Source organism: Grammomys surdaster, unplaced genomic scaffold (genome assembly GCF_004785775.1).
Source record: "Grammomys surdaster isolate TR1022 unplaced genomic scaffold, NIH_TR_1.0 172, whole genome shotgun sequence".
In the NCBI taxonomy this organism is placed as follows: domain Eukaryota; kingdom Metazoa; phylum Chordata; class Mammalia; order Rodentia; family Muridae; genus Grammomys; species Grammomys surdaster.
In genome coordinates, this window is record NW_021604620.1 from 7,876,226 (window position 1) to 7,888,898 (window position 12,673).

At 46.4% G+C, this 12,673-nt stretch overlaps 1 protein-coding gene across 1 annotated transcript in view; it reads left to right on the forward strand.

Annotated features, from left to right (window-relative positions):
* Positions 1-7,154: 7,154 nt before the first annotated feature.
* Stt3b (STT3 oligosaccharyltransferase complex catalytic subunit B) overlaps positions 7,155-12,673 on the forward strand; it is a 66,314-nt gene continuing 60,795 nt past the window's right edge. Inside the window, exon 1 of the mRNA XM_028767255.1 lies at positions 7,155-7,883. Within this exon, the coding sequence (XP_028623088.1) occupies positions 7,576-7,883 (308 nt within the window). The 5' untranslated portion in view covers positions 7,155-7,575. The remainder of the gene's footprint in view (positions 7,884-12,673) is intronic.

Consider the following 12,673-nt stretch of genomic DNA (forward strand, 5'->3'; position numbering starts at 1 on the left):
TTTTGAAAGTGAAGCTCAAGTCAGCAACCCAATCAGCAACCTGTGAAATCAGACATTCTAGGGGTCTGGAGAGATGGCTCAGTGGTTAAGAGCACCGACTGCTCTTCCAGAGGTCCTGAGTTCAATTTTTAGCAACCACATGGTTGCTCACAACCATCTGTAATGGGATCCAATGACATCTTCTGGTGTGCCTAAAGACAGCTACAGTGTATTCACATGCATAAAAAAATGAAGTCAAACATTCTAATACAACCAAATCCAAAGACCTCATAACTTGATCCAACATGACAAAGAATGAGCATACTGTGAAAAGGCTTTGTTTTCTAGAAAGAATAAGCTATCATGTTCTTATAAGAACAGAAGCACATGGTAAACCCTGTCATGGAACCATCCTGAATCTGAGGCAAGATGCTTCAGGTGGTGGTCACTGGCCTTGTGTGTCACAACCGCCTTGATAGCACAGGGACCATGCTTGTGTGCTCAGAACCGACCCTGTAGCAGATTCACGTGACTCAACTTTTGCAACTGCAGCTGGAAACCTCTCAGATTCATTATGGGCTTCATTTTGAATTAATTATATGTTGTTACATGCTCAGGAACCTCTTATGGTTGCCAAATTTTTCAGAGGCCCCATAGTCAGTTACAAACCCGTGTCACAATCCACCATTTAAGAGGCTGTGGTTTTAGCTACTACCTCCCGGCTGTTACATTTAGCCAAATGCTTGCCTAACTGATACGCCTTCCTTCTTTGGAAGCCACAAGGTTATGGACACAGAAGCGCAAACTTCCAGAAGGAAATACAAAACTGATTGGCCTTAGGTCCTGAAGTCTAAAACTGAACAGCACCCTTGATTCAGTGGTAGCAAAGAATGACACAATATGCTTGTGGTGACTCGTTTGTCAATTTGCCATCACCTAGGATCACTGGGAAGAGAATCTCCATAAAGGATGGTTGGCCTGTGGGCACGCCTGTGAGAGATTGTCTTGATCGTCAGAATTGATGCGGGAAGAACAAGCCTGACTATGCAGTACCATTCTCTTATTTGGGGCCATAGAGAGTTCTGGCTGAGCACAGAGCGTGCGTGGTTTCTCTCTCTGTTCTTGATTATGGATATTATTGAAACCCTAGACAGTGCTAGCCGAGCACTGAGCATGCATGCATCTCTCTTTCTCTGCTCCTGACTGAGGATATGATGTGACAGGCTGCTCCAAGCTCCTGCCACTCTGGCTCGGTTACAGCAACAACCTGGGAGCCGAGCTGAACCAGCCCTTTTTCTCCTCAGTTGCTTGTTGTCAGGATATTTTACCTCAGCGAGAGCAACGAAGCTAGGGCAGAGATAATGCTATGCTCTAGATTACTGTCTCATTCACGAATACTTCCCATGGGGCTTCTGCACGCACCCCTTGATTGTGCAGATATCACTTGTCTTTATTCTTCAAGGCTAAACCAGTTGCTTCATGAAAATGTCTTTGGTGAGCTCTTTAACGTAAGCTCTCTCTCCCCCTGGAGACATGTTTACCTTCATACTGGATTTTGAACAAGACTGGATCCCAGTAATTTCTTCATTCTTCTGCCACAAGGCTCAGCACACTGGCCTGCGTGAGTGGCTGTGTTGACTGTAGGAGGCAGGCCCATCCCCTTGCTTGCTGTCTGTGGATGTCTTCTTGCTAGGGTGGCAGAGTTGGTCTGAAGCACACAGTAACAATACCCACATGGCTGACAGCATTTACTCTGTGGGCCTTCACAGAAAAAGCTTCTGTGATGGTTTGTATATGATTGGCCCAGGGAGTGGCACTATTAGAAGGTGTGGCCCTGTTGGAATGAATCTGGCCTTTTAGAGTAGGTGTGGCACTGTGGGTGTGGGCTTTAAGACACTCATCCTAGCTGCCTAGCTGCCTGGAAGTATGTCTTCAGATGAAGATGTAGAACTTTCAGCTCCTCCTGCACCATGCCTGCCTGGATGTTGCCATGTTCCTGCCTTGATACTGGACTGAACCTCTGAATCCATTAGCCAACCCCAATTAAATGTTGTTCTTTATAAGACTTGTCTTGGTGTCTGTTCATAGCAGTAAAACCCTAACTAAACAGCTTCCCACTCCAATTCTATCAGATTGTAAATTAGTATTATTCATTTTAATATTCCCTACAGTGCTTAGATATTGCCTTTGTGGTGTGAGTCACCACCTTCCACTCTTTCCCGGCTGTAACTTTCCATTAAAGTTTTAGGAATGTCCCCTCATGGGAACCCAAGAGATTGAGGAGAAGGACTGACTTTACCTAGTCACTTTATTCACTGTGTATGTGTCACCCAAAGTAGAAACATACTCATTCAGTAAATATCAATTGTTATGCACTAAGCTCAGGGCTAGGGCCTTTGGACACAAAGTCGCCCCACAAAAGCATGCATTCAAGGCTTTGCCTCCAGCTGGTGGCACTATTGACAAGTGACTGAATCACAGAAGTGCCAACTTCAGTAATGAGTTTATTAAATAGATGATTGGAAGGCGGGGCCTAGTTGGTAGAAGTAGCTCATTGGATGTGTCTCTGTGTCTCAGACACCTCCTATCTCTCCTTCCTCTCCTGCACTCACCTCTGCTTCCTGGCTGCTATGAAGGAAGTTGCTTTTTTTTTTCCATGTCCATCTACTTTGATGCTTTGCTATAGCCTAAAGGCAACAGAGCCAGTTGATCATAGATAGATTAACACCTCTGAAGCCATGATACAAGAGATATCCTTCCTCCTCTAAGTCAATTTCCTTGGGTATCTTGGTACAAAGATGGAAACTGACTAATACTGTCTGAGATCGGACAATGAAGGTCCCCGTCCTACATTCTAGATTCCGGTTATAAAGCTGCATGGAACACTCCCACAGATTTGCCGAGACCTGAGGAACTTAGGCTAACACAGCTCTGTTCAGTTTTCCTGTGCACACAGGAGGCTTCAATGATTTCCCCCAAGTCACTTGACCTGTTGGTAAAGCCTACCTTGGACTTCAGTTCTTGAGTCCTGGCTCTCACGGCCCTTTCACGTCTGAGGACTGAAGCTAAGGTGCTCACTTCCATCACATACAGGAGTCCCATCAATACTGCCCTGGGAGTCCCTCCCCTGCTCTACACTCTCACCATCCTTTCCTGTCTTCTTCCTGACAGACATCCTTACTGCGGTGAAGTGATATAGGGCTTTGATTTGCTTTTCCCTGGTGGTTAGTGACCCTGAATATTCTCATACACCTATTAACTGTGTGCATGCTTTCTTCTTTTAAGAATCATCCATTTAAGGCTATGGTCTACTTTTAGAACCATGTTGTTTGACCACAAAAGGGGGCAATAAAGCATGTAGATTTGGTTGCCCAAGAGCGCCACTCCTCCAACTAGCGAGTGCCCCACAGGATACTCTTTAACTGACACGTAGGAATGGTTGGGGTGTTTAATACTTGCTGGTTATTCAGACTGTTTTGAGGAATATGAGAGAAAGGTAGCTGGTAAGCTTGTCATTCTTTAATCTCACTGTATCTGTTAGCCATGGCTGTGTAACAAATATCCCTCAGTCTTAGAAGCTTAAGAATATAACTATTATTTTGTAGTTCTTACAATTAGAAATCCTTGTGCAAATATGGAAGTCTCGTGATTCTGGGTCTCTCAGGACTGTACTCATTTCATGGTTGAAAATGGAAGTACCTGCTTTCTGGCTCACTACTGTGGCTGTTGGCTGGCCTCAGATCCCACGAGTTGCTGGCCAGAGACAATGGTTTCTTTTCTCATGGTGCTTCTTGTACATATGTGCATGTACAGGTGTTGGGGGGAAATGCAGGTTTTATTTGATGCAAGCGCTCCCTGGGCAGAGGAAACATAGAAACATTCAGACAGGCTTGGGTCCTGGGAGATTCTTTTCTGGATCACCAGGAAGTTGAGCCGCCCTTACCATCTGCCTGCATATGACACTACTAAGACCAAACACAGAGCGACTGCTCTTCACACCAAGCACTGGGTCAAGTTCTTTTTCCGTGCTCATTCTTTCCTTCTGAACAGAACCCTTCTAGGAAGGAACAGTCCATAAACACTGAGGCATGGAGGTGAAGTGGCTCACCAAATGGACCTGAGGAGAATGGATTTAGGATGGTGCCTGGTGGTGTCTTCAGAGCCATCGTATACCATGGTCTCTTAGCAGGAGATTTAAGCTGGTGCAAACTGATTATTTGGTTTTCCCACTCTGCTTCACCCTCTCCAGACTCTGACACTTTTTGTCCTGATCTGACTTGGTCCTCTGTACTTTTGGTGCCAGATTTCTGGAAAGTAGTCTATGGTCTCTTCTTCCGGCTGTGTGAGTGATGATATCCAATCCAACCACTAAACTTGCTAAAGGAAACTGGTGAAATTCTAATCGCTAAGACAAAGGTTCACTTTTTAGCTTCAACAAGGCCATAACAGGCACCTAAGGACCTGAGTTCATGTATACAGTGACTCACACACAGGAGTATCCTGAACAGACTGGAAACCATTTTTTCTACATGGAATGGCTTTAAATCCAGAGCATGCAATATCTGATCGTTTCTAATGTCTGGGAATAATAAACTTGTGGACTCTCAGATCATCTACACATGTGCTTTTAACAACCCCTCTGAAAGCACTTTCTATATTACAGCCCCTGGAGTCTTCTTAAAGCACACACCGGATCACCTGACTCATCTTAAACACATTCTACATCTACCTTCAAACCCTCCCAATGCTCTCAAGTTAAAACAATGTACAATATCCTTCAGCCTGACTTCTCCCATTCCTCTCTACGATCTGTGTGGCAGCTATACCAGCCTTCTCTTGAGTTCCTCGCATTCCCCTCTCCAGCACCACAGGGCCTTTGCTTCTCTTTCCTTTCTTCCTCTGATCCATCCTTATCTGCAGTTCTGCGTCCTCGGGTAAGGCTCCCATTCTGTTGTCCATCAACCTCCCCTCAACTGCTCCTCTAGTGTCTGCCGCGGTTTACAGGACAGGCTTACCCGGGGCTGACTGATGTGGTTGTGAGGACAGGAGCCACGTCTCTCGGGTTTCCTGCTAGAGTGGGTCTTCATGCTTTTCCAGGATCTCATTGATCCTTGTCCACATCACGATCCTGCATTTCCTCCTTATGTTTCTGAACAATGTTCCATAGTGTTCTCAGATAAGCTCATTTGATATTAACAAGCCACACAAGTATGAGGGCTTCAGTTTGATTTCCCAGAACCCATAAAAGGCTGGATATGATAGCAGCTTCCTATAATCCCAATGTTGTATGACAGTGGTTCTCAACCTTCCTAACGCTGCGGGCTTTAATACAATTCCTTATGTCGTGGTGACCCCTGGTCATAAAATTATTTCTGTTGCTACATCACAACTGTCATTTTCCTACTGTTGTGAGTCACCATGGAAATAGTTTTGGAAACAGAGGTTTGGCAGAGGGATTGAGACCCACAGGTTGAGAAACATTGCTCTGTGGTAAGACAGGAGGCTAACCTGATGTACCAAAAGGAGCAACATCTGAGCATGTAATTTGACCTCGATATGCATGCCTTAGTACATGTATGCCCACTCTCACACACAAAGATGAAAGGATGGTCCCACACAGGTGACTGTGTCTTATAATCTATTTTAATAGTTTCTACTCTCTTTCAGACATGGCCTCCTGCCATTAAACAGCCAGGAGTCACCAGATAAATTCTGTTATTTCAGATTGATAGTATATTGGTTCATGAAACATGGGTAAAAAATAAATGCCATTTTAACGTGCACTTTTCTGAGAAAGGGCATATCACCTCTCTTTGTTCAAAGGGATTAGTTAATATTCTACCATGAGTCTCATTAAAATTTACGTTTAATAAATGTTGGCTATTAAATTGGTGGTGAGGAGGTCTGTTTCTGGAAAGCTTTTCATTTTCTCCGATGAGAGTCTATTTATTTTTATAAGGAACCCAGCAAAGTTAATCATAAGGTTGGGAGTGGCTGAACCTATCAGTTAGGTACATTTGTTCATTTACCTAACCTTTGACAATGAGCAACGAAACACAATTTTATTTTGCAAATTTATAGGACTTAATCTTCTTTACACACATTTTTAAAATTCCGGTGTTACCGAACAAGATGAACAGCTGTGAATATATATGAGAAACCAATAAAATATAACTGGCCCTTGTCTCTACAGTAACCTCTGTACTTTCCAGGGGGGCTTCTATCGCTGTAATTCTAGTCTCTCAATGATCCTGCTGATCTTTAGCTCTGACTTTTGTCCTTTGGGGATGGGCGGAGCTAGCTGTAGAGGAAGAAGGTATAAGCACTGCCCCAGACAAGGAAAAGTTCCTACACAGGGATTTTCGGTCCGCAAGTTTGCTGAAGTGAGAATTGGGCAATAGCTAATACAGTCTAGGAAAAGTTAATTTGGTGACCGAACGTAAGCAGGTGTAAATAATGAATTCTTGCAGTCAAAGATTGAGCTGCAAAAAAAAAAAAAAATATGTCCTGGCAATTGGAAAACACAGGAAAAAGGTGACATTCTTTGTGTGAGAGTGTGTCCGCCTGGCTGCAGCTCGGACATCTGCCCTCCCCAAGTTTTCAGGGCAGCACAACGGGGACAGAGACGACCTGGCCACTCCGCACATTCAGCCCAGAGGCTGGACCCACGCGCCCAGGGCCCCGCACCGCGCCTGCGCGCCCAGTCACGTGGCGGGCGCTCCGCGCTGAGCGGGTTAAAAGTCAGGGCCGCCGAGCACCCGGCCGGGCCGTGCTCCCTGCGTCCCTTCAGCCAACTCGGACGTGGGACTTTCTGCTCCTGCAGTCGGGATCCACGCGGGGAACCGAGCCGAACCTCCTGGTGCCCTTCCCTAGGGCCCCGAACAGGCCAGCGCGCGAAACCGCGTCTTTCAACTGACAATGAAATCGTAGCCGCGGCCGGCGGCGAATAGGCGCGAGGCCGCAAGGCGGAGGGGGAGGGGGGGGAGGGCCATTCAGCCGAAGCCCCGCCCAAGGCCCCGTTCGCCCTCCTATTGGCGCACGCCGCCATTCCGGCCACGCCCCTTAACGGACCTGTCGCTCTGTGACAGGCGGAGGGGCCAGTTCCTGTTGGGCGAGGGGGCGGAGTCAAAGGTTGCCTGAGCTCCGCCTGGACTCCAGGGGGCTCCTCCCCCTTTGTGCTCCTCGCGGCGGGGCGGGCGGGGGAATGTCATTGCCGCTCCGAGCCACCGCTCCTTTGGCGCCCTCGTCCCGTCGGCTCTCGCCGCCACCGCCGCCTCCTCAGCCGCACGGGGGACACGGATGGCTAGTGGGGCGCAGGGGCCTTTTGGGTTGAGACCGCGGCGGTCGCGGCTGCTGCTGAGGCGGAGACTCCGGATCGCTGCCGCCGCCGCCTCCACCCCCAGTGTCCCGGCCTCGCGGTGCTGAGGGCGGGAGCGCGCCCAGCTCTTCCTCCGCCTCCTCCTCCTCGTTGTCGTCGCCGTCGCCCTCCTCCTCCTCCTCCTTCTCCTCCTCCTCTGGGTCTCCGCCCAGCACCCCTCGCTCCAGGCGGCGGCGGTGGCCGCGGAGGACGAGCGAGACCCGCCGCCGGGGCACAACATGGCGGAGCCCTCGGCCCCGGAGAGCAAGCACAAGTCGTCCCTCAACTCGTCCCCGTGGAGCGGCCTCATGGCTCTGGGGAACAGCCGCCACGGGCACCACGGGCCCGGAGCCCAGAGCGCGTCCAGGGCGGCGGCGCCGCCGAAGCCGGGGCCCCCCGCGGGGCTGTCCGGGGGCTTGTCGCAGCCGGCCGGGTGGCAGTCGTTGCTCTCCTTCACCATCCTCTTCCTGGCCTGGCTGGCCGGCTTCAGCTCTCGCCTCTTCGCCGTCATCCGCTTCGAGAGCATCATCCACGAGTTCGACCCGTGGTGAGTGTGCCCGCCCTTCCCCCGCAGGCAGCCCGTGGTCCCCGTTTGTCCGGAACCCCTTGGATCCCACCCGGTCTCCCGCGGGCCGGGCCGGGCGCGCCCCCTGCCCGCTTGGCGAAGTTTGCCCGGGAGCGGAGCCTCGGTCCTCGGCCGCCGGGGTGGGCCGGCTCCGCGCGGCGCCTCTTCCCCGCCGCGCCCCGGCTTGCTCCGGGGGGCCCCTTCCCCACGCCCTCTCCGCCGCAGCTTTGCGCCTTGTTGCATTTTATTTCATTTTTCTTCTTCCTGCCTTCGGAGCAGCTCCGGGATTGCCTTCTGGCCGCTGGAGGTGACTGGAACCTCTGGTCCGCTCAGCCTCGCAGTTTCATGCTTTCTTTCCCCTTGTGTTTTGCCTCTCTTGGAGAGTGGAGTGTTAGAATTTAGGGTGAAAAAAAAATTATCCCGAAAGCGAACGCAGTGGTAGCGCCTCGTGTTTTTCCCAGCACCAGGTATTTTCAGAAGTGTCTCTTTTCCCCCCTAAGGCCCTTAAGTGCTCTCAGCTCGCCACACTGTTTGCACAGTTGTGTTGCGTTGCTTTTTAGAACAAGATCGTTATTCTGTTAGCCGAACTCTCACCCTCGTTGTTACCACAGTATCCGACAGCGTTGCGTGAGTTCTTTTAATGGTCTCTGCAGGAAGGTCTGTGGAGAGAAGAACAAACCGTACCACAATGCTGGGAGTCTAGATTGTGGTGCCGGAGTTGCACACGCTGCATGGCACTCACTGACCTGAAGGCTTTAGCGACTTAACCCAACTCTGAACACAGAGTTACCTAGGGAAGATTGCTTTTTAACTTTCTCTCTCCTGGCCCAACCTGAGTTTTTTATGTAGTTTTTCTTCAGAGAAACAGAGAGAGATTGAGAGAACGCGAGCGCGCCTCTTTAAACTAGTTGATTTCTCTGGCTGCCCTATCAACCTTGAATTAATCTTACTTGTAATTAGACCTAATTAAACGGTAGGGTATTTGTCTTACCATTTGAAATGCACAGAGAATCTTCTTAAGAGTTAGTATATAGATGGGTTATAAATGCGAGGGGACTTACATGTTAAGTATCGAATTTAAGTTGTACTAAGAAAAATATTTATGCTGCAATATCTATTGAACCCCAGAGGGGCCTAGTCAAGGAAAACCATTGAGAAGCAGTGAGCTACGGTGGCCTGCTGTGAGGTGTTTTCGTTCCATTTTAGAGGTTTTGATTTTTTTTCTAACATTAGATTTGCTTTATAAATGACCATTATGTCATTTGGAACCAGAGAAGAAAATCATATTGGTGGAGTTTACATACAAACCTACGAATATTTGTGAAGTCTTCCGAACTGGAGAGAGTGTTCTTTTGAAACAGTCAATTAGATTAAAACTGAAATTGACCAGAAATGAAAGCCGCTAGAATTTACTGAACAACATAGAAAGAGAAAGTTGTGTCTTTTCAGATGAAGATAGCACGGGGTGTAACAAAAACTGGAAATATTTCCAGAGTAATTTTACAAATATTTCCATAAAGTAACATTCTTTTTTTTTTTTTTAAACAAATGGAAGGCTGTTAACTGCTAAGAGTTCACTCAGAAGCCGAATTAATGATTACAGATAAATGCACACATAAATGATGAGGCGATTTTAAAGTTTCCTTTTGTCATTTTCTCCATAGTAAAGCTGAGTACTGAGAAGGCTTAGATGGCTTTAGGAATTGAGGAGCATAACTTTTTTTTTTTTTATCCATGGAAATCTATTTTGTTTCTATTCTGCTGTGTATGGAAACACAGTTCAGATGTATTTGTCTTTGCTCTGAGTCTGCTCCACTTAAATTTTAATTCACATATACTGATCTGCAAGTGTCCACAGCTAAGGCCTACTTAGCGATTCCGTCTATCAGTGTTAAATGTTTGTTTATTCTTGATGAAAGGTTTATGCTTGGAATGTTAGAACATTCTAATTAGCAGGCAGGAGTAGTAAAGGGATTGTCCCTGCACCTCACTGTGCCTGGTGACTTGTGTGTGTGAATCTCGTGGAATGCCTAATTCAAGAGACCTAATGAGAGAAATCAAGTTCAAACAAAAAGAATAGTTTTTCTTTTCGTAGCTCTTGCTAATCGGCATGCCATTCATTCTTCCATCTCATAATCATTCTTGAAAATTTTTTACTAAGGGAGCTTGTGTAGCCTGCCTGTTGACTCTTAAAACAGTTTTCTCCAAAGCTAATAACAGCAGTCTCACATACTAGCTTGGAAGTGGCTCAGATTACCATGCAGCTATGACTGGAACCTTTAGTAATATTTAAATGTTCTCTCTGCCTGTTTCTACAAACCAATTCTGTTCTGCCCACACCTCCTTCAGCCCTCCCCTCCCCACTCCCCATTTCTGAATCCTTTTTGTGAAAGGATTGGTGAGTTGCTTCTATAAATTTTACAGTCCCTCTTGAATTGTGAGACTTCAGATGGCTGCCAAAAGTGAGTTGTCACCAAGTTACATCTGTTTTTAAATTTTTTCCCCCAAGTTATATATCTTACCAACTGCTGTAGGATAAGAGGTTATTGACTTAACTACCTTTTATTTTGATAACTTAGCAACACTTTAGGGTATAATCTCACTTTTTGTGCCAGTGATTTTCTCCCTTCTCAGTTGAGTTGATGAGATTCTGGGCAGCAGTTGAGACTGTTCTGTAGGTACCAGACATTTGGTTGACCAACTAGTCTAATACGCATGCATCTAACTTTATCCTTTTCTCTGACATTGTATGTAGTTCTTGGATAGTTCTGCTGTGATTATGAACACTTGCATGTTACATTATTAGCCTGCCCTTCCTGTTAGCTTCTGACAGGTTGTGGTAGCTCACCCCTTAGCACTACTTGGAGGAGATGGCCTTGTTCTTGTGGCACAGCTTTTTAGGGGCTTCTCTCTGGAGAGAATTTGGGAATTTAGAATTTAAAGCTTTAGGCTTTAGCTGAAACTATGGTATAAATAGGTTAATTAGTGTAAACATTTTTCAAAGGAGTGATAAGCCTTGGAAAGTAAGCTGTTTAGGAGTTGGGGACTGCTTCCTGTCTTTTTGAGGTCTCCCATGTTTTTCTTCACTTTACAGATCACACACACACACACACACACACACACACAAAACCCGTTGACCTCATTTCTGAAGAAGACAGAATGCTTAGCAAAAGCAAGCAGTTTTAGAACAGAAAGTTTCCCAGATCTTTTCGAGCTTCTGTGACTGGGATCACTAGCAGCAGCAGTCTGGCAGCACTTCCTGATGGGATGACACCACCACTGCTTTCATTGTAATCTACACTTTCTGGCCGAGAGCTTCTGGGATCCTTGAGTTAGAAGTACATGTAATAGGAAGTGCTTGAGTGGCTGCATTTGATGATGGCTTTGAATCTCTGCCCACTTGTAGTCATTGTTCCCTTCTTGTAGGCATCATGGCTTTCATGAAGCATAAGGTAAATCCTGAAGCAGATAGGATCTATCATTAAAGCCCTTGGAATCTTTGCTTTTCCTTGAGGATTTTCTTTGCTTTAGGGCCAGACTAGGCAGGACTACATACTTCAAGTCATAAGTGGTTTGCATGAAGACAATTGGTTGTCTACTGAGCATTAGAAACTAAAGTTTCCCTTCTCTGCCTCTGAACCTATGGAGGTAGAAGTGTCTTAGCAGCCTGTGTGTCCCTGACCTCCAGTCTTCACGCTATCAAAAGTGTTGAATGTATAGAAAAAATATAAGATAGTCTTCATTGTACTATCTTAATATTTACCAGTACATGGGTGTTTTCAGAAGTAACTAATACCAAAGGTGATGTTTTCTAAAGTGAAATCATAACAGTACTGCAGCTGCTTTGAGTTAAAAGCCTCTGCGTTTCAGTAGATCTGCCTTCTTTCTGCTAAGTGATTGTGCTATGAGTTTTCAACATCCAGGAAAGTTGAGTTTTAGAGTGAACATTCACATCAGTACTGCTTTTGTTCTCTGATTGATACATTTTTATTAACTCTTCAATGTCTATGGCTATGCTTACACCCTTCTTCTAGACTCAGAAGTCTAGAGAGACTACTGGTGCACTGTCCTGTGATCCAGGATGCTTGCTACCTTGCTTCCTCCACTTCATGATAAAGGACAACTTTTTTTCTGGACTGTGTTTGTTTTCTGTAAAACCGGAGCCCAGCAGGTACAACTAACTCTTTTTGTATCTTCACTTGGATTGCAGGCCAGGATCCGATTCCATCCCTTTCAGGTTTTGGTCAGTGATCTGACCTGAGTACACTGTAAGCCAGTTTGTTACATGTCTTGGCTCTCTTGTCTGGAGAGAAAAATCTGAAGTGGTTGATTTTTGGTTTTATTCTATTTCACTAATGAAGAACTTGTAAAGTCTTGAATTGTCTTATTATTTAGCCTGTTGTCACTACCATGTTTCATCCAAACAATACAGAGCCTGGAAACATATACATCCAAATTAAAGGGGCACACTAGGGACCACCCTGCTGATTCTGAGTGATGTTACTTCTCAGTGTGAACCAACCTTCTCTCCTCTCTCTCTCCCAGGAGCTTGCTATGAAGTCCAGGCTGGCAGGCGGGGTTAACAGTGTGTCCTGCTTCTCACTTCACCTTCTTCTGCCATGAATAATTTCTTGAAACTTAGATATGGATAGAAATGGCAGTACATGGGATAAAGAAAAGAGCTCTGTGTCTATTGGGAGTAAGCGTAGGGAGAGTTGGGGCACTTGTTCCAGAAGCTCCTGGAACTTGGAGTAAATTTGTTTACCGGTGGT